We start from the raw sequence: 20,776 nt of genomic DNA on the forward strand, positions 1-20,776 counted from the left end.
ATTTATGTCATATTTATTAAAGTATTTATTATCAAATGGATTTGAGAAATACCTTATGTTCTAAAAATAAAATGATTGAATAAAATAAGTCTCATTTTTTCTGATATGATTGGAATACTTTAAGCATTAAAATACACATTGTGGGAAAACTGAAAACACCAATGTGAACAAAATTTCCTTGGAAAGAATGTCACAATATTCTTACCCAAGTCCTACTTCCTCTAATCTCTTATTTTAAAAGGAGATTTGGAAGACTAGATATGCTTTAATACTAAGGCCATCAAGTGAGTTATGGTTTTTGACAGTATGTTTTGTTCGACATCTGCATCTAAAAGTAAAACACATAAAAATATTTTTTCCCCATTAACTGTAACCCCATAACATACTGTGTGCCTTAGACAAATACATAATATCCTTCAACTGGGAAAAACATCATTTAGAGGCCTTCTAGTTAAATTATTCTAATTTTTGTGACCCTTTGGGCCCTTAGGGGGAAGCTGTTTCCCAAATACAATGAGAAAAATTCTCCATTTGCTTCAAATGATCTAGAACTTCTGCCTGAACCACATGGATAATTGCCACTCTTTAACTTATATGCTCCTAATGACCCAATGTTAAATTCCATCTTTTTAATTATCTAAACCAATCTTTAAAAGATTCACCTGGCAAAATACCATGTAATTTAGTGCTCTGATAATCATCTTCCTCCTTCATCTGAAAAGGCCATAAGAAAGGAGCTATTTAGGGGGTCCTGCCCCCTACCTCATGTGACTCTTCCCCACCACAGTCCAGCTCATATCCCTGAGGACTGAGAGGGGATGTGTACAGCTACCCTAGGCCCCCTCATCTGTGTGGCAGAATGACTCATTTGTTCAAATTCTCACCCCACTGGATACACAGATAGAAGTCATCAGAAACTAGATCCCAACACATACTCCCCTTTTCTTGAGGGATTCCTCCACAAACTTGAATGACCTGCGAGCGATTCATAGACAGGAGTTTCTTAAGTGTTGGGTTTGGGTTTCAGTGGCCTTGATAATGGAAAGAACAGCTCAATGGCATGATGGGCCTGGGGCCTTAGAGTTGCTGCCATCCTTCACTAGGAATGATGACTGGCCTGCTGTCTGTGCCTAGAAACAAGGAGAGGCAAGCAGATCATCGGTCTATGGACAGAGCTTGTACAGAGGAACACAGGTGTTACCTTGGTTCTAGAAATTACCATGACCTATGCTTCAGACGCATGACTAGCCTGAGAAACCTCTTCTATTCTTTATTACGTGGTTAGTTCTTCTCTTTTTCCGTTTAATCCTGGGCCTACAGTCTACATGTTGTAGAACATGACCAAGTTGTTTTAACCTCTCCTTATTTCTTCTTCTAAGAAGGGAAGACAATGCTAGAACCTTCCTCAGAGGGTCAGAGGGAGGGTTACGTAGAACAGCTCATGTCGAGCACTAGCACTGTTCCTGACATGTAGTACATACACTATAAATGTGAGCAATTTTTAAAAATTATTAGTAGTCTTTGGGCTTGGTGACTGGGCCAAATTGGTAAAACCCTCCTTCACTACTATTTTCTTACCTGCAAAATTCAGAAAACTGTAGGCCCTATTTCAGTGCTGTTGTGATGATTCAGACACAGTATGGGGCTGTCATTGAGTCAATGCTCAACATTAATTTTTAAAAAGTGTTAAGATTGTTTAGATTCCGCAAGGCCCTGTCCCTGCCCAGCACTCAGCATGTCAGGTGCTCCCCAGGGATCTGGTGCAAGTCCCTGCCCTCCCAGAATAAAGGATAGCGAGCAAAGGAACATGGTAGGATTGAGATACCTTCCCCCTAAAAATATTCCCCAGTCTTAGCCTGTTAGAGATTCACTTGATTAACAAATTATTTTGGAAAGGAAATAAACAGTGAAAGTATTTCTCACACTTGAGAATGACTTAATCAGGGAATTAAGATGAAAATTCACAGCTGACAGCTGCCCCCCAGAGGGTGCAGAGCTTTAGGATAAAGGAAACAGTTCTGGATAATGGTCTGGCCAGACATCCAAAGGCAGGGATTGGACAACTCAAGAGATGCAAAAGCACCTGAGACAACCCAATGAGGAAAGAAGACATGGGGACAGAAAGAGAAGAAAAACCAGCTTTGTCTGGGGCCAGCACGGACAGAAACTAGTGAGTCCCCTTGGTGGTATCACCCTGAACCGTTCAGGTGCTGTCCTTGCTTGAACACCAAACACTTGGTTCTGCCAGCAGGATCTGGCTTCCTAGTTTAGGGCAGAGTGCTTTACAGTATTGCCACAGACTGAAGGTTTGTGACCCTTAAAATGCCTATGTTGAAGCACTGACCCCCAAAGCGATGGTACTTAGAAGTGAGGCACTGGGAGGTAAGTTAGGTCATAAGCGTGTTCTGATGATAGGATTAGTGCCATTGTAAGAAGAGAGTAGGAGAAACCCCCCAGCTCCCTGTGGGGACACAGTGACAGGTGGCTGTCTACAAACCACCATGAGAGCCCTCACCAGACACCAAATCCTTGGGTACCCTAACCTCAGACTTCCCAGCCTCCAGAACCATGGGGAATGAATGTCTGTCATTTAAGCCACCCAGTCTGTGGTATTTTGTTGTAATAGTCTCAGCAGGCTGAAATAAATAAATTTAATCTTTATTTAAATTTTTTTTAAAAAGCCACATTTTCAAAAATTGAATTGTATCAATTTTTTGGTTGAAATGTATTTGGTGAGAATAGGTCAAAAATTTCTGTTGTATTTATGTATTTTTTAATATGATATTAAAAATAGGAATAGCTTCTCTCACCTGGGTGGCTCAGTCATAGAGCACATGAGTCTTGATCTCAGGATCGTGAGTTCAAGCCCCGTGTTGGACATACAGCTTACTTAAAAAAAAAAATATATATATATATATATATATATATACACACACACACACACACGTATACATATATATATATATATACGTGTGTGTGTGTATTTATATATATATATGTGTGTGTGTGTGTGTGTGTGTGTGTGTGTGAAGGGGCACCTGAGTGGATCAGTCTGTTACGTGTCTGATTCTTAATTCTGGCTCAGGTTATGCTCTCAGGCTCATGGGTTGGAACCCACACTGGGCTCTATGTTCAGTGTAGAGTCTGCTTGGGATTCTGTCTCTCCCTCTGCCCCTTCCCTCGCTTGCTCTCTCTAAAATAGTAAATAAAATCGCTTTAAAAACATAAATGTGATTATGACATCAATTTAACATCAGAGAATATATTCATGTGAACTTTTTCAGAAGCAACATTAACTAGTGCTTACTGGGTGCTAACTAAATGCTAGGTGTGTTTCTAAGTGTTTACCACAAATGCATATAATCCTCTCAATAGTCGTACAAGGAGAAACCTTCCCCTTTTTATAGATGAGGAAACTCAGGTAAGAAACCATGGATGCTTGCATGACGAGGAAGTGACGCACTGTGATTCGCCCCCGGGGCGGCATGGCTCGGGCCTGTGCAGCCACAGCAGCCTTTCACCTTTGGTAGTAGGGGCCCAGTAAGTCAAGGGACATTTTCATCACCACCCTACAAACACCATCATGGTTATCTATACGTGTCTCCCCCTCGAGACACTAGGAAAACTTCAAGTACAGGAAATGCCATGTTACCCACGTCTGTGTATTCTCAGGCCCTGGCACTGAAAGGTGGTAGAAAGCGAGAGAATGGCAAATCTTCATGGGCTCCCATATGTTTCTCATTTCTTTTTCTAATCTGGGAATAAAGAAAGTCTTTAGTCTTTAAAAAATCAAAGTATTCCCAATTACCAAAAAAAAAAGTTTAAAATTGTAAAAAATGCACATGTGTGCTTACTTCAAAACAATTTTTGTATGCTTATACTGGGAAAAATCCAAAATGCATAAGCCTGTAGATATATATAGCCCACATGTCTACAGCTTGGCATTATGTGGTCACTGTCCTTCAGAAGCCAACCCCTGACACTGGTGAACCAAAGTGTCGTCCACTTCCCCTTGCACCGGTCTCTCTCGACAGTAGTTCCAAGAGGCCCAGGGGATCACCTCACCAGCCGGTTCCCACACTGCCCCTGACAGGAGTGGTTCAGAGATCCAGTTGAGCTCCTCAACAACCCCCGATAGCCCCCAGTAGTCCCTACCAGAGAAGCTCCTCTTCTGACTGCTTTACCCATGCAGGTTCCAGATGAGATTTCACAAATGGACTTTATAGCTAAGGAAAAGTAAAAAACTCACTGAATGAGTCCAAGTTTCTCCAGCAGTTGAGTTTTTATAAGTAACAAAACCATCTCTTAGACTTCCCAACTTGCTTGAAAATAAAGCAACACTGTAAATGCATACAGCATACCCTCTTCTAAAAATGAAACTCAAGGGGCGCCTGGGTGACGCAGTCCATTAAGTGTCAGTCTTCAGCTTGGGTCTGCGATCCAGCACGGTGTCGGGCTCCCTGCTCTGCGGTAAGCCTGCTTCTCCCTCTCCTTCTCCCCCTGCTTATATTCCCTCTCTCAACGTCTCTCTCTGCTGAATAAATTGATGGAATCTTTAAAAAAAATAAATAATAAAAATTAATAAATAAAAATGAAACTCAAGCCAGAGTTTACAGCAAACAGCACAAATGGACTTCCACAGAATAACGATGGCTGACTAACTCACCAGGAATCCACATCATAAGAGAAACACACCGGATCTAAATTCCACTAGCGGGCTTCAGGGCAAGAGCTGCATGTCCTCACTAAGAAACAGGAAAAACCTCAGAACTCCATGCTCAGAATTCAACCCAGGACCGCAGCTCCAGAGTGGTTACCAGAAATACTCAAACCACAGGGTGTGGGCTAGAAAAGATAAACTCCCAGCAGTTACCCATTTGGGATCACACCCTTCAGCAGGCCGTGTGCTGCTTTAGCCCCAAGAACTTCCAACAACAGGCAACGGGCAAGGCCAACCGCCGAAAACCACCATCCTCATGAGAACCCCTTGAAAAATCAGCAAATACAATGGCCTCTGCAGAAAATGAGAGTGAAAATGTGCTTCCACATGTCAAAGAACGGGAGGAGAATTTCCCCCTAAAGCAATTCAATAAAATTACAAAATGCGTCCCAAATGTGCAGAAAAGTCCCGTTAGGAAGATGCACAGGTGAGGAACTAATACCACCTGGTTTTAAGTAAAAACATACCTTCTAATAGCGAGGGGGCAGGAGTATCGCTGTCATTCCTGGAGTGAGAACAGTTAGGGGGACAAGGGGACGGGCAGGTTCTTCTGCATTTCTGCAAACTCCCAGGTGAACCAGCTCACCATGGTTTATGCTGGGCCCCAGTCCAAGAACTGGAGAGCCGGCGACAAAACCAGCTAATACCCAAACAGCCAAGATAATAGCAATCGAGAAATATGATGCTTTGTAAGTAAACATAATACAAAGGAGACACATTAGTACTGTACAAATTTATTTTTCTTCCTTTCACCCATAGTATGAAAAAGGTTGAAAATTATTGGGAAACCAGATACATACAAAGCACATCTGAAATTATGCTTTTCTTCGGAAAACAACTTATAAAAAATAATAAACATTTAAAACTTCAAGTTCTTTAATAAAGTATTTATACTCCTGAATGTTAAAATTCCTTGTGTTTCCTAAAATATAGGACAATTAAAAAAAAACAAACTCATACAACGACACTGATTTAATTCCACAGGATCCCTGACAATTAAAAATATGTTCTCCCCTATAAAGTGAATCGGTTCTTCACAGGCAAAACAATAGTTAAAGTGTATTTCTCTGATTAATTCATTGAGATTTATTTTATTCTCCAGCTAATGCTTACAGTAGACTAATGGTAATTTATAGTTTCTTCAAATAAGTTAACAAAACATATCCAAAATGTTAATCAACCACATGCATGATTTTGGGAGAGTGACAATGGCTAGACAGACCCCAAAAAACCATTTCACCAATTAACAAGAGCCAATGTGGCTCATTATTCCCTGGGGCAAATCTTCTTCAAGAAGACATGACAGTTTTCCCTTGGTCCTTCTACAGCGATTTCTGAGTGGCATTTTTCCCCCCAGAAAGTAAATGATCCCAGGGTCAAAGTCAAGAAATGTAGTGCTTGGCCTTGCGATTTGGGAAGGTTGATGAAACTTCCAAGGGACTCTCTGAACATCCATCTGTCTTCGCCGCCTGAGATAAGATCGTCTCTGAGAGTGCACCCCAATGTGTGATGGGGACAGGATTACATTTCTTCTCATCACTCTAGATCCAGGTAACATGATTGGTTTACCGATTTAACATACCACTAGCCAAGATAGGTTGGTAAAGTGAGCTATGGAAATCATCCCACCTAAGAAGATACATTGTACCTGGGGGGGGCGGAGGGGGCGACAGGCCTGTCACAGTGGGGGCTAAAAGAACAGGAAATCTCTCTTCATTATTAATGTCACAATGAAAAAAAGCTCAACTAAATTGGCATGAGTTTAAGCACACTACCACTTAATTGCTAAAAAGGTTTCAGATACTTGATATGACTTTCATAGTTCGCAGACTCCAAAAGGAAAATTACCACATTTCTCACCTGACTGAGTGGAGTCATTTTAAGCACCTTTGTAAGGACAGATGTTGGTTGGGGAAGCAGGCCAGGATGGTGTGAGCAGGAGGTGCAAAAAAAAGAGAAATAAATAAATGAATCTCGATGTTATAGAGGTTTTTTCTTCCTTAAGTTGTCTAAATATTTTACATTTTCTGTGCCCCTGAATAATGCGAGCTGCAGAGATTCTGCCTGTGTGAAAGAAGCTGCCTTCAGATTGTGCAGTTCAAGGTCTCATCAAGTCCATACCCAAATACCAGTTGAAGTGGTCTTTTGCAGATAAAAGTTCCTGAGGCTTCCTTTTTCAGCTCATCTTCCAAACTTCACCTTTCCTGTAAGAAACCTAAAGCAGAGAGAATCAAACAGATTCAGGGATTCACTATTGGGCGGGAAAGGGAGCATGCTTTTATAGAAAATCACTTGGCATTTCAAAAACAATCTTCTGCAATAGCTGCATTTTCCTGAGCTGAAGCTAAGCCATCGCAAATTCAAAAGACTTGGTCACAAGATACCAAAATATCCTGATAAAAAATGTAAAACTCCACCAACTAACTGGATATTCAGGTCACACACAAAGGCACAAAATATTGGTAAATTTTTTTGGTAGTTTTTTTTTTTTTTTGCTTGTTTGTTTCTAACTCAGAAGAGTTTTGTTGTCCTATGTAATGAGGGAATTGGGCTGATCAGCCAGCTTATACAATCTCTTTCAGCGCTAAAAAAAATTTCATAAACCCCTTTACGGTTCTAATGTATCAATAAGTCAGGTGTCTAGTGAGATCAGGAGCAGAGACAAAAAACAGAATAACAACCCATTATAAAGAGCCTGTGAGAGAGACTTTTCAAGGCTTATTACTTTGATGGAAGAGGCTGTGATTATTTGGTTATGACAACACAGAGGCCATTGTTGGCAACAGGCAGAAACATCTATATGCAAATAAACAGATTTCCACATATGGGCCTCAGTAATTCACAAAATTTCAACACATCCAGGAATATGAATGAAAAAATTGGTACCAAAACTCGATATTCTATCTGCTTACAGCTGCTGCATCCAAAATCTACAGAGGAAATATGCTCATGGTATCTCAAAGCATCCTGACAGATCACAGGATGATTTTACCATTCACATAAACTTGTGGGGCATTGACACATTCTTCACATCCTTTTTGGAATAAAAAGTCCAAACAATTCCAACAAAGCCCTCTCTCTGACTTACTGAGGCTGTGGAGAAGTAACACTGCATTCCTCAACTACGGTAACAATAGCTAACAAAGGTTTGAACCGGTTTGACCAACACGCCAAATCAAGCCACACACACACAAAAAGAAGTGATTAAAGACAAAGGAAGGAACTGTGTCGTTTTCTGGATTAAGTCTAGAAAGTTGAGCCTTACTCTGGACTCCCGGCTTTTCCTGTTTTCTCTGCCACTGGAGGTTCACTGGTGCCACCCAGTGGCCTCGCCCAGCACTGCTTCTGCACCACAAGGCCTAGGAGGCTGAATGTCTCCAGTACCCTAATGAAACATCTTTATCCCACCTACCCGCCCCCCCGCCCCCACCAGGCCGCTGACTTAGCCTGCCTTACTACCTGCCTGGAGCTCTCCATGCATTATCTTTTTTCATTCTCACAATAAACCCAGGACCTAGAGTTTTTTGCATCCGTTTGCCAGAGAGAAACAGAGAGGCTTAAAGTTAGGTTGACAATTTGCTAGTCCCAAGCCAGCCAGCACTTGGGATGGGATTTGAACCATTCCTCTGAGCCCACCCACAAATCATCTTTATTTAGATCTCCACTTATGGCAGTCCACAGGCATACTCGACCTTTACACATTTCTCTGAACCCAAGCTCACAAATAAACAAGAAACACATTCTATGGTAGAAACTTGCTATTTGCAAAGACACAGCTTGATTCTAAGTAAACAACTAAGATAATTTTCCGCTCACCTTTCAGCACATCTTGGACTTCAACAGAAACGTTCTTCAGGCACTTGGATAAATTCTCGGCTGTGGCATTACCCTGCACCTTTTCTTGCCACTTCTTAAGCATCCTGAAGTTACACATGGTAACATCTTCTTCCTTCTTCCGGATATCATCAATATCACTAATTTCCAACTCCAGGTTGGCAATGGCAATTTTTATCCACTCCCTCCCCAGCCTCGCAGCAAGAGTGATCAACTGTGCGTCTGTTAACAGGGTTCTGGTCTTTGCTCCATCTAAAAGCAAACAAGGAAGTCCACCGTTCCTCTCAACACACCAATCATTTATAGCAATTAATAATGAAAATGTATTCTCCTTCTATAAAAAAGGATGCAATGATTTGTAATATTAACTGCCTTTAAAATATATTTAAGTGTCCCAAACTCCCTGTTTTCTAAACGATTATAAGGACCAAAGGGAATTATTTTGTGCAATAACATTAAACCAGGGTATAATGTTCACAATGGTAATTCAGTTATTCAGAGAAAGAGACTGTTTACAAAGCAGCACAAGGTGGGTTGGAATAAAAAAAAAATTAGACACCAAAAATCATTTATACAGCTCCAAAAGAAAAATATGCAGTTACACCCTGCCCAGCTCTGTGTCTTTATCCGAATGTTAGTGCCTCACATAGATGCTACCCGAAGGGCCACTAAAGCAGGCAGCAAGACATCTGAATTGAAATCTCCATTATGCCATTTCCTGGCATTTGGGGGAAAAGCACACCCCACAGAAGAGTCATGAGATGGTATCTGTAACATCTGTTGATCTCTAAGAAACAGCATCATAAGCTTGGAGGGACACGTTTGCCACTGTTAAACCACAGGCCCCATGAAAATTATGAGCCTTATCACTAAGCTAGATTTTCTCTTTTCATGTGTTTTAGTTGGTTGTGCAATAGTGCAGCAAAGTTCACTGGTCGCCGAGATTCAGGCAAGGATCGGTAAAGGGATTACAAATACTAGAGGTGAAATTAGAAGGGAGCGAGAGGTAGCGTACTTTCTGCCCTTCCTCTAGAACCACAATACCTCGGCTCATCTGCTGCTGACAATTTACTAATAGGAATGTAAACTTTGCACTGAGACCTTTCCCCACCTCACAGATCCTTAACCTTCTAGATTGAAGAATGGGGTCTAAGCCACGGCCTGCGCCCTCTAGTGGCTGTTGGAGACGCGGCGCATCGCTCCTAGCTCTCCCAACTGCTGCTGCAACGAAAGCGGCACCGGGAATCCAGGAAAAATACAAGTTCTCAGGACCATCTCCAAATCTACTGTTTCTGATTCTGAACCTAAACTTTAACAAGAGCTCCAGGTGATTCTATTGAGACTGAGTGCTGACCATATTTAAAAAGCATCAATCACGCTGACAGAGTGAGTAAAACCACCAGCATGGGGGTGACGCCGTATCTCAAAGAACGTTGTGTAAATTCCTAAACCAAAGTAAATCCTTACCAAGTTATTTTGATACCACATTGTCAACTCCAAAAAGGCTGGAAATCCTTACTCCTTCCAGGTACCATTTAATCATTTTAATTCTATTTCTACCTACTTGCTATTGGAGATAAGTTTAAATAGCCAAAAGTTAAATGCATATAACAAGAAAAACTTTTCCTATGTATCAGTTTAATATAAAATGGGTCCCAGCTATAAGATGAATATGGTCTGAGGATCTAATGGACCACATGGTGACTAGAGTTAATTCTGCATTATATACTTGTAATTTGCGGAGAGTGATCTTGTGTATTGTCGCCACCAAAAAAAAAAAAAAAAAAAAAAAAGTGAGGTGATGGATGTACTAATTAATTTGACTGGTAAATATTTTACAATGTATATGTATATCAAATCATCACATTGTACGCTTTAAGTATAAACAATTTTATTTGTCAATCATATCTCAATAAAACTAGGAAAAAATATTCCAATTTAGTTAGGTTTTTAAAATAATTCTAGAGTCTCACTTATTTTGATGTTTACTTAACAAAACAACAATAAACATTTATATAGTGATACACAGTAAAAATTATCCACATGTCATCCTCACAGTCTCCTGTTCTAGAAAGTAGAGAGTATCTTGCTTTACTTTACAGAGAGTTTAACTGCTTTCAGAGATCCATACCTTACAATAAAAGAAAGGTATTTTGATGAAGCAGTTAATTTAGGGAGTTACTGGAGGCCCCTGAAGCCTTGAGACCTTGAGCGTCACATAATTTGAGTCTGTTTTTAAACTTAAGTTTGTAAATTCTGGCTGGACTTGAATTTTGAACTACATACTCCATCTTCCGGCTCCTTGGAGTACTGTTGTTAAACATTTTAAATCTCCATCGTACTTTCACAACTATCAAGCCTTGGTCTCTGCCATTTAATTGTAAGAAATTGAGACTTGCCTCCAATAATTGAGCTGGAAGCTCTTTACCCAGAGAGAGCTAGTAACCATGAAGCCAAGGAACGCACACATAGCCATTCAGTGTTTCATTCATTCAGTCGGCGTTCATTATCTTCTACATAAAAGGCTCCATGCTCATTGCTACAGGAGAAGTAAAGTTGGACAGTCCGTGGCCTGTACCCTTACAGACTGTAATGGAGCTCCCCCTGGTGCCCCATTCTATTTAGACTGGGTGAAGGGGTGGAGTGGGGACTCAAACTGGAAAAAGGGTGGGGCAGACCAAGCAGGACCCTCCTCCAGCCCTGAGGAGCTGGGACACGGACAAGGTATCTGGGAGGGCAGGCACAACTGGGATGTGGCCCCACAAGACTGACCCAACAACAGGGACTTCGATGAGTATCAATGGGGAAAACCAGGGAAAATAATTCACAACCAGTGATGACTTTTTTACACACCTGAAGAGTCAACCTGCTTCATTCTCTTGTCATAGATGTCCTCATCAGGTAAGCTGCTAATCATTTTTCGCCGCCTGTTACCTTTAAAAAAAAAAAATCACCAAATTGGCTTTCCCTTGTATTTCTTATTTTCTACCTACCTTTAACCTGGATTTTTAAAGAAATCATCATTCAGGTGGAACCAAATTGAAAATGAATTCAAAGGCTGTTTAGATGATTAAGAGAATAACAGAATACTTAGCAGACTGTAGCAATACCACATTTGCCCAGCAAAATATAAATTCTAGTGGACAGAAGGAATAAAAGAATAGGTTAAAGGGCGCCTGGATGGCTCAGTCATTAAGAATCTGCCTTTGGCTCAGGTCATGATCCCAGGGTCCTGAGATTGAGCCTTGCATCAGGCTCCCTGCTCGGCGGGAAGCCTGCTTCTCCCTCTCCCATTCTCCCTGCTTGTGTTCCCTCTCTGTGTCTCCCTCTGTCAAATAAATAAATAAAATTTTTAAAAACAAATAAGTAAATAAAAGAATAGGTTAAAACTCACTCAATGTCCAGTTAACTAGCACTTACCATTTGTGCTTCTTTTCGAAATGTTCTGATTCTGATCGTGCTGAACCCAGTCACCTGTTAAAGGATAATAAGCAGCAATGGGCAACAGGCAAAATTTGATTTAAATCAATTTATCAAAGTATATGAAGCTCTAGAGTCTTGGCAATCTCTCTGAAGTTCAAATATGAGTTTGGGATTATAACTAGGTATGTATGCCAAGGAGCATATATCTTTGAGATAAATACTGAGCACTCCTTCCAGCAGGTCCTACAAGGCAAATATTTCCCAAACTCAAGTCATCTGCATATAGTTATTCGGATTCTTACCAAACCCACATGCCAGGTGAAAAGCTATTTATTTACATCTCTAACTACTGTAAACAGAACACTGGTATCACTTGCTGTATCGATAAGGAAGTCATAAAGATAAACATTGTTTATTTCAAATGTACTTACATGTACTCCACCTAAAACAATCTCATACATTATTGTTCTGCACTCTGGAACACTGTACTTGGGGAGTTCTGTCTGAACACATCATTGTGACTCTACACCACCTCCCCCGTGTGAGACGCAGTCGCTGCTGTGAGGTGTCTACGCCTCAGCCAGGCCTTCTGTAGGCCCCTAGAGCGATCTCAACCAACCATTAGGTTAGCCCTTCCTCCCCTACAAAACAGTGGAGACCAGAAACACCTTACCATGCAGAGTATTATTAAATGTTTTTAAAAACTAAGCATAAGAGGTCTTATAAAGTGGTCTTTAAAATGACCAAGAGACCGGTTCTTAGCCCAGAAAACATGTTACTCAGATTGCTACATATTGAATACCTCTATTAAAGTACCAGTAGCTGTGACCAAAAAGTAACATTTTTCAGGTTCATTTATTTGAACAAATAACGAAAACCCAAAAAACAACACAATCCACAAGACCCAGCCCCAACGAAGATTATGGATAAATTACTTTGGCTCAGATAAAAGGGCCTGTTTCAAACTAGCTAACTTAAGAGCATAACACTGAGAATAAGAATCGATCCCATCTACCAAAAAGGCTCATGCTTAAACAAGGACTGAGAATTCCAAAAGGCTTCGATCCCGTTTCTCTGTTAGAGTATAAAGACAGGACAGGAAATGCAGACATAACAGGCAGCATTCTGCCCGGTAGGAAGACATACAGGTATGTCCAGCACACAGCACTCAGGCCACATCATCACTAGCAGTGACCTAATTCATCTGTCTACCCATGACCCGATGGGTACAAAAGAAACTAGCTGAAAATGGACTCAAATGTTGTTCAGATATTGAAGAGCCTTACAGAATACTTAACAGATCCTTGTTGTTATTACATTTGTATAACAAAAAAAATTCTGGAGGATGAAATGAATAGAAGAGTGGGTTAAAACTCTGATATCCTGCTAATGGCACTTAACACTTATGCTGTCTTTTGAAATGATACTAGATTGCATATGATACCGGGAAAGAGTTAAGGCATTATAATTCAAAATGCAAATGATGCAAAAATAATTTATACTACAAACACGAGGCACTGGCAGGAGGGAACCCTGTGCCATTTGCAGAGGAAGCTACAACAGCCACAGGCAGGTTCAGAGACTTGTTCACACTCCCACAGAGAGCTGGTCAATTCTAGGTCTAGAACTAGAACCCAGAGGACCTCACTCCCAATCCACTCTTCTGCTTCCCTTTTAGCTCCGAAATGTGCTCACTAGACACATGTCTGTTATTTTAATAACCTTCTTCAAAGAGAATTGGAGGTCAAGGTCAGACCTGCCTGAGGAGGCAGCCACGGGCAGCTACGGGGTGTGCCCCTCCATCTCCACTCTTCCGGAGGCAGTCCACACCAGCAGCAGCCCTCTCCAACTCCTCCCAGGGCAGGAGAGGATACTGAAGAGGTTGTCACCAGCGGACTTCCCAGCACCAAAATCTTAAACGAGGGAAAGCATTCCCACCACAGAGCCATAATCACACAGCAGGAGCGACAGTTTACTGATCAGGTAGGGAGGGGGACGCAAATGAGGCAGGAGATCAGCCAAAATGCAGATGTACATCCAGGTCATGGGACAGACTTTGTCAGGATGCCCCTCGTTCGCATCAAAAGGTCTGAGATCCTCAAGTACAGATCCTTTACCTCTTTGGTTAGGTTTATTCCCAGGTATCTTATGGTTCTTGGTGCTATAGTAAATGGAGTCGACTTTCTAATTTCCCTTTTATATTTTCATTGTTGTGTATAAGAGAGCAACTGATTTCTGTGCATTGATTTTGTATCCTGCCACATTACTGAATTGCTGTATGAGTTCTAGTAGTTTAGGGGTGGAGTCTTTTGGGTTTTCCACATAAAGTATCATGTCATCTGCGAAGATAAAGAGTTTGACTTCTTCTTTGCCAGTTTGAATACCTTTTATTTCTCTTTGTTGTCTGGTTGCTGTTGCTACGTCTTCTAGTACTATGTTGAATAAGAATGGTGAGAGTGGGCATCCTTGTCGTGTTCCTGATCTCAATGGGAAGGCTATCAGCTTTTCCCCATTAAGAATGATATTTGCTGTGGGTTTTTCATGGATGTATTTTATAAAGTTGAAGAATGTTCCCTCTATCCCTATACTTTGAATTGTCATAATCAGGAATGGATGCTGTATCTTATCAAATGCTTTTTCTGCATCAACCGAGAGGACCATGTGGTTCTTTTCTCTTCTCTTATTGATTTGTTCTATCACATTGATTTGCAAATGCTGAACCGCCCTTGCATCCCAGGGATAAATCCTACCTGGTCATGGTGGATAATCTTTTTAATGTATTGTTGGATCCTATTAGCTAGGATCTTGCTGAGAATCTTGGCATCCATATTCATCAGGAATATTGGTCTGAAATTCTCCTTTGTGGTGGGGTCTTTACTACAGAACACTCATGAAAGAAATTGAAGAAGACACAAAAATATGGAAGACCATTCCATGCTCATGGATTGGAAGAATAAACACTGTTGAAATGTCTATACTGCCTAGAGCAATCTATACGTTCAGTGCCATCCCGATCAAAATTCCACCAGCATTTTTCAAAGAGCTGGAACAAACAATCCTAAAATTTGTATGGAACTAGAAGAGACCCCGAATTGCTAAGGAAATGTTAAAAAAGAAAAACAAAACTGAGGGTATCATATTGCCTGATTTCAAGCTTTACTACAAAGCTGTGATCACCAAGACAGCATGGTACTGGCACCAAAAAAGACACATAGGCCAGTGGAACAGAGTAGAGAGCCCAGATATGGACCCGAAACTCTATGGTCAAATAATCTTTTACAAAGCAGGAAAAAATATCCAGTGGGAAAAAGACATTCTCTTCAATAAATGGTGCTGGGAAAATTGGAGAGCTATGTATAGAAGAATTAAACTCAACCATTCTCTTACACCATACACAAAGATAAACTTGAAATGGATAAAAGGCCTCAACATGAGGCAGGAATCTATCAAAATCCTAGAGGAGAACATAGGCAGTAACCTCTTCAACATCGGCCACAGCAACTTCTTTCAAGACATGTCTCCAAAGGCAAAGGAAACAAAAGCGAAAATGAACTTTTGGAACTTCATCAAGATCAAAAGCTTTTGCACAGCAAAGGAAACAGTCAACAAAACAAAGAGGCAACCCACGGAATGGGAGAAGATATTTGCAAATGACACTACAGACAAAGGGCTGATATCCAAGATCTATAAAGAACTCCTCAAACTCAACACACACAAAATAGATAATCACGTCAAAAAATGGGCAGAAGATATGAACAGACATTTCTCCAAAGAAGACAAACAAATAGCTAACAGACACATGAAAAAAATGTTCATCATCATTAGATATCAGGGAGATTCAAATCAAAACCACCTTGAGATATCAACTTACACCATTAAGAATGGCCAAAATCAACAAGGCAGTAAACAACAAGTGTTGGAGAGGATGTGGGGAAAGGGGAACCCTCTTACACTGTTGGTGGGAATGCCAGTTGGTACAGCCACTTTGGAAAACAGTGTGGAGATTCCATAAGAAATTAAAAATAGAGCTACCTTATGACCCTGCAATTGCACTACTGGATATTTACCAAAAAGATACAGATGTAGTGAAAAGAAGGGCCATCTCTACCCCAACGTTCATAGCAGCAATGGCCACAGTCGCCAAACTGTGGAAGGAGCCAAGATGCCCTTCAACAGACGAATGGATAAATAGGATATGGTTCATATATACAATGGAGTATTATGCCTCCACCAGAAAGGATGAATACCCAACTTTTTTATCAACATGGACGGGACAGGAGGAGATTACGCTGAGTGAAATAAGTCAAGCAGAGAGAGTCAATATGATTTCACTCACTTGTGGAGCATAAGGAATAACACGGAGGACGTTGGGAGATGGAGAGGAGAAGTGAGTTGGGGGAAATTGGAAGGGGAGACGAACCATGAGAGACTGTGGACTCTGAGAAACAAAGGGAGGGTTTTAGAGGGGAGGGGGGCTGGGGGATGGGTGAGCCTGGTGGTGGGTATTAAGGATGGCACGTATTGCGTGGAGCACTGGGTGTGGTGCATAAACAATGAATCTTGGAACACTGAAAAAATTAAATTAAATTAAATTGAAAAAAAAAAAGAAAAGAAAAGAAAAAGTCTGCGATCCAAACCTCAGAAAGGTAAGAGAGGGAAAAAAAATAAAACCCAAACCCTCTATTGGCTAAGCCCATCTGCTGCCTGAAGGTCCACACCTCACTGAACTACCCACTCGACCAAGGGGTCCGGCTGTGGGTGCCTGAGAACCAGAGCCTCACTGGGCTCTTCACCTCTTAATCAGATCTTTAGACGTTATGGTAATGGAACAATCATTCTACTTGTTTTCCTACCCCAACTGGCCCCCAAACCTGAGTTTTCATTCAAGATTCAAAACACTTACATTCTCTCAGTTTTGCTTTCCATACAATTTCCTCAGAATCCATTTCGACTAAAAGTAATTTAAACTCCACTGGTTGCTCCAAATACACTTCAATGTAACTTTTCAATTTTAAAAGTGAACCATCAACAAATTCAATTTCCTTTAAAAAAAAAAAAAGTTATTTATTTTTTTTTTTTAATAAAAGCTGCATTAGTTGGCAACATAAAATGTCGAGTAAGGAATGGTAAAGGGATCAGTGCTAACTTGAATGCTCGCTGAGATTCTGATCTCATCCCGTAATCACAGTTCCTCTGATTCTCTTGCTTCTTCCAGCCCTTCTTTACTCAGACCTGCTTTTCCCCCTCATTGAGGCTTCCAGTACTTTGGCCCTATTTTTTTAAGGTGTAAATTTTCAGCGCTTTCTTGGGTTCAGTGTTTTATGTTCCCAAACTAATCACCCTTTCCTAAGTGTTTTTAAACTCCCTCACTGATTTCACTTCAATCATTCCACAACCTGGAAACGATTCAAGACATTTACAGAACCACATTGTTTATTTCGTCCGCATTCCTTATTGAACACCACCTTGCCCCCACAAACACTTTCATTGGTATTTTATGGATAAAGATCTCAGAGAAGCTAACAAACTTGGCCAAATCCACATCTAGGAAGTGGGAGATTTGAATTCGCACCTACACACAACCACTACACTTAACCACTACATAGAGTGCCCCATGCCTTGGACCTTCTCTCCTCTCCAGACTGGCTAACAAGTCTGCAGGGAGAAATGTACTTAAAAAAAATAAAATAAGAAAAATCATTGAACTACATTGGGCATCACCTTTAAAAACCAACATTCTTACCCTGTCCCCTCCCTTTCCATTATAAACCACTAGCATTATCCTCACCATGGGTCACCAAGGCCTACAAAGCCAAGAGCTTTCTCTCCCAAAGCCCTCTGCATTCCCATTTCCCATTCCCATTTGTCTGGTGCCTGGAGCCCAGCTGCACATCCCCATCACCTCACTTAGGCACGTTCAGTTCCTTCTTCCAGGAAGGTTGTCTATCCCGGTGAATCCCTCTCCCTTCCAACCCAGAAAAAATGTCACCACATAGGAACTCTTCACGGAAACCCACTGCACCCATCTCTATGGTAATACATTACACATTAAAATTATTCTTTACATGACTATAGTATGTCTCTCTATATCCTAGCATCTTTTGAAGGAAAAGATCACAACTTACTCATTTTTTAACTCTTAGCTCTTATCCCAGACTGACTTGTAATAGGAACTTTTGATAAATGTCAGTTAAACAAATCACTAATGGTCTAAAATCAGTAAGAACACCTTAGATTTAACAGAGTTTCACAAGTCTCAGAGTACCCCAAAACCATTACCTTGCATAATCATTAGGGCAATCCTGGGAGATTAGCCCCATTAGCCCAGAGATCTGGTAAAGAGAGAGCACACAATTGGTGACAGAACTGGACTATTTAAAGCCCTCCTGCCACCACCATCTTGTGTAAGCGACACCTCTGAGGACCACCTCAGTCCCTTCCCAGACAGATGGACCATTCGGTGTGTATTATTCCCTCTCCTAGTGGCTCTCAATCTTGGCAGCACAGTACAGTCACCCTGGGAGCTTTAACAAGCCCAATGCCGAGGCCACTCCCAGAGCAATTAAGTCAGCATCTCTGGGGGTAGGACCCAGGCCACAGACTTTTTTCAAAGCTCCCCTGCAAATTCTATTTTGCAGCAAAGGCCAAGAATCACACCATTCTAAACAAACCCTTCGAAAATTTAATCCCACCCCCCAGACAAGACTGCAGCTGGCTTCTCATGATCACCTCGAGGTGGCACCTGCCAGGGCTTGATCAGCTCACAAGGGCTAGGAATCAGCCTCTCAGATCCCCGTGCAAAGACTGTGGCATTAGGGGCCAAGGGCAGAGCGGGCGCAGGGCCAGGCTCATCTGCCACCTGGGTGTGGGACCCAGGTAGCTCGATAGCCTGCTCTGCACGTTAGTGGAGGCAGCTCTCTTCAGCCTCAAAGTTGTGAAACTCAAAAAACACCAGGTGGGAAGAAACCCTTTGCAGCTGGAAAGGAAGGTATGGAAGGCTGTCTGCCCAACCTGACCGCTTCTACAGGGCCCGAGGCCTCTGCTAATATGATAATGCAACACGGGCCACCCCCGTCAGCTCCCTCTTATTTCATATTTTAATGTAATGGAATCAAAACACATTTTCAATTTTTCACAGACTAAGAAACAAACAAAGGGGTGTACAAAAAGAATTTCCACAGAGATGTCTAGTTAGCTAAGCTGCAGCACGTAGTCAGAGCACGCAATGAAAATAAGTTTCAAAAATAACTTAGTCACTTATAGGAAACCGAAATCGCCTACAAATGCCATGGTGTATACAGTGAATAGTTGAAATCTAGTGACAATTTGCTCCCATAACTATTTTTCAAATGCCTTCCGATAAGAAAAAGCCAATAACCTTGTTAGCAACTCTTTCCCATTAACCTGCAGGGCTCTGTGACTTAAGATTAAACTGAAGGTTTTTATTCCTTTGAAGCTAACATTGTTTGAAGAATTTAACTTAAAAAACTCAAGAAGATTTAAAACCTTTCTAAAGGAAAAAAGATTAAATAGCCTATTTCTGCAATGGTGGCAAATTAATTCTGAAATTCAACAGCATCTTTGGAATAAGCTGCAAGTTTAGAAAAACAATGGCTTTCCTGTAAATAAAAATGAAAACAAAATGAATTCTTTTAAAACCTTCAGAATAACCTTAGCTACAAAATATACATCCCTGCTGCTACTCCAAGTGGTTTTTTTAAGATATATACCTCTGGGGTGATTTCAGCTTCTGGTTCACTGATCAGTCTGTATTTCTTCCCATTCTGCAATAACTTGTGGCAAACAGGAGGCTTGTCAATTTTCATGAATTTCTTAGAGGAGTGCTTTACTGACTTGGAAATATCCTAAAGGCAGAAATAGGTTTGGGCTGTGAAATGCATCTGTAACAACTGTAAGAACCGTTAAGTGCCCAGGCAGTGTACGTGCCCCCAGCATTCTCTTCATGTCCCCCCACAGAATGACCACAATGGAAACACCTTTAGGCGCCCTAAAAAGAAACACCGCAGGGCTAATAAGGCACCTCAGACCGCACTGCAAGCTTCTAGGTTTCCAAACCTCTTTCAGCCCAAGCACTACAGCCAAAAGCAACCACATACACACCCTGGCCAGCACCAAAAGTTTGCTTCTGAAGGATTTGAGAAAATTAAATGAGTGCCAGCATTACACGTTTGCACTGATTATCTGTCTATCGTGTGAACAGAAAGCAACTACTTTATTGTACACAGTTCCCCTTTACCCAGAGCTTGCTTCTACCCGGCACTATGTGTTTCCGGCCTGGGCCTCACCACTGTCCCAGACGGGCTACTGATTCGATACGCATAGTTCGAATGCCCCACAGAGGCAAATGGGAGACTTTGGCCCAGGCTCCCTTGGGCAGCAGCTGTAGATGTAGCTGAACATGAAATCTGGGTTTCCTGAATGCAAAGTGCAAGGAAATCTTCCTACACAGGAAAAAAAAGTCAATCCCAGAAGGTGTAACACTACAGCATCAACAGGAAGCCCATCTTGCCCTGACCATGCCATGCTCCCATTGTTCCAGCGGCGGAATCAGCTCCTCACCCAGCTTCCCAGGAAGGAGAGAGAACACCCTTTTAATTAACTGAATTTACATGGGATTCTTTTGACTCCATTTGAAGACTAGTTTCCCGGCTGAAAGTATTAACTTAAATAAGATTATAGGAAGCATATTTCACCTTCTTAGGAAGAAACTAAAAACCTATTACTTAATAGAGTTCTTAAATTTTAACATATATCGCCAATTACAATCAATGTAACTTG

General features: G+C 41.3%; 1 protein-coding gene across 1 annotated transcript in view; it reads right to left on the bottom strand.

Moving 5' to 3' along the window:
• Positions 1–5,434: 5,434 nt before the first annotated feature.
• The window catches only part of LOC116864735, a 34,985-nt gene continuing 19,643 nt past the window's right edge, over positions 5,435–20,776 (bottom strand). Inside the window, exons 12-17 of the mRNA XM_032852622.1 lie at positions 19,708–19,842; positions 16,881–17,019; positions 11,975–12,028; positions 11,408–11,488; positions 8,537–8,806; positions 5,435–6,935 (exon numbers count right to left, since the gene is read on the bottom strand). Of these exons, the coding sequence (XP_032708513.1) occupies positions 6,916–6,935; positions 8,537–8,806; positions 11,408–11,488; positions 11,975–12,028; positions 16,881–17,019; positions 19,708–19,842 (699 nt within the window). The 3' untranslated portion in view covers positions 5,435–6,915. The remainder of the gene's footprint in view (positions 6,936–8,536; positions 8,807–11,407; positions 11,489–11,974; positions 12,029–16,880; positions 17,020–19,707; positions 19,843–20,776) is intronic.

Source organism: Lontra canadensis, unplaced genomic scaffold (assembly GCF_010015895.1).
Source record: "Lontra canadensis isolate GAN:19392208 unplaced genomic scaffold, GSC_riverotter_1.0 scaffold6, whole genome shotgun sequence".
Taxonomy (NCBI): Eukaryota; Metazoa; Chordata; class Mammalia; order Carnivora; family Mustelidae; genus Lontra; species Lontra canadensis.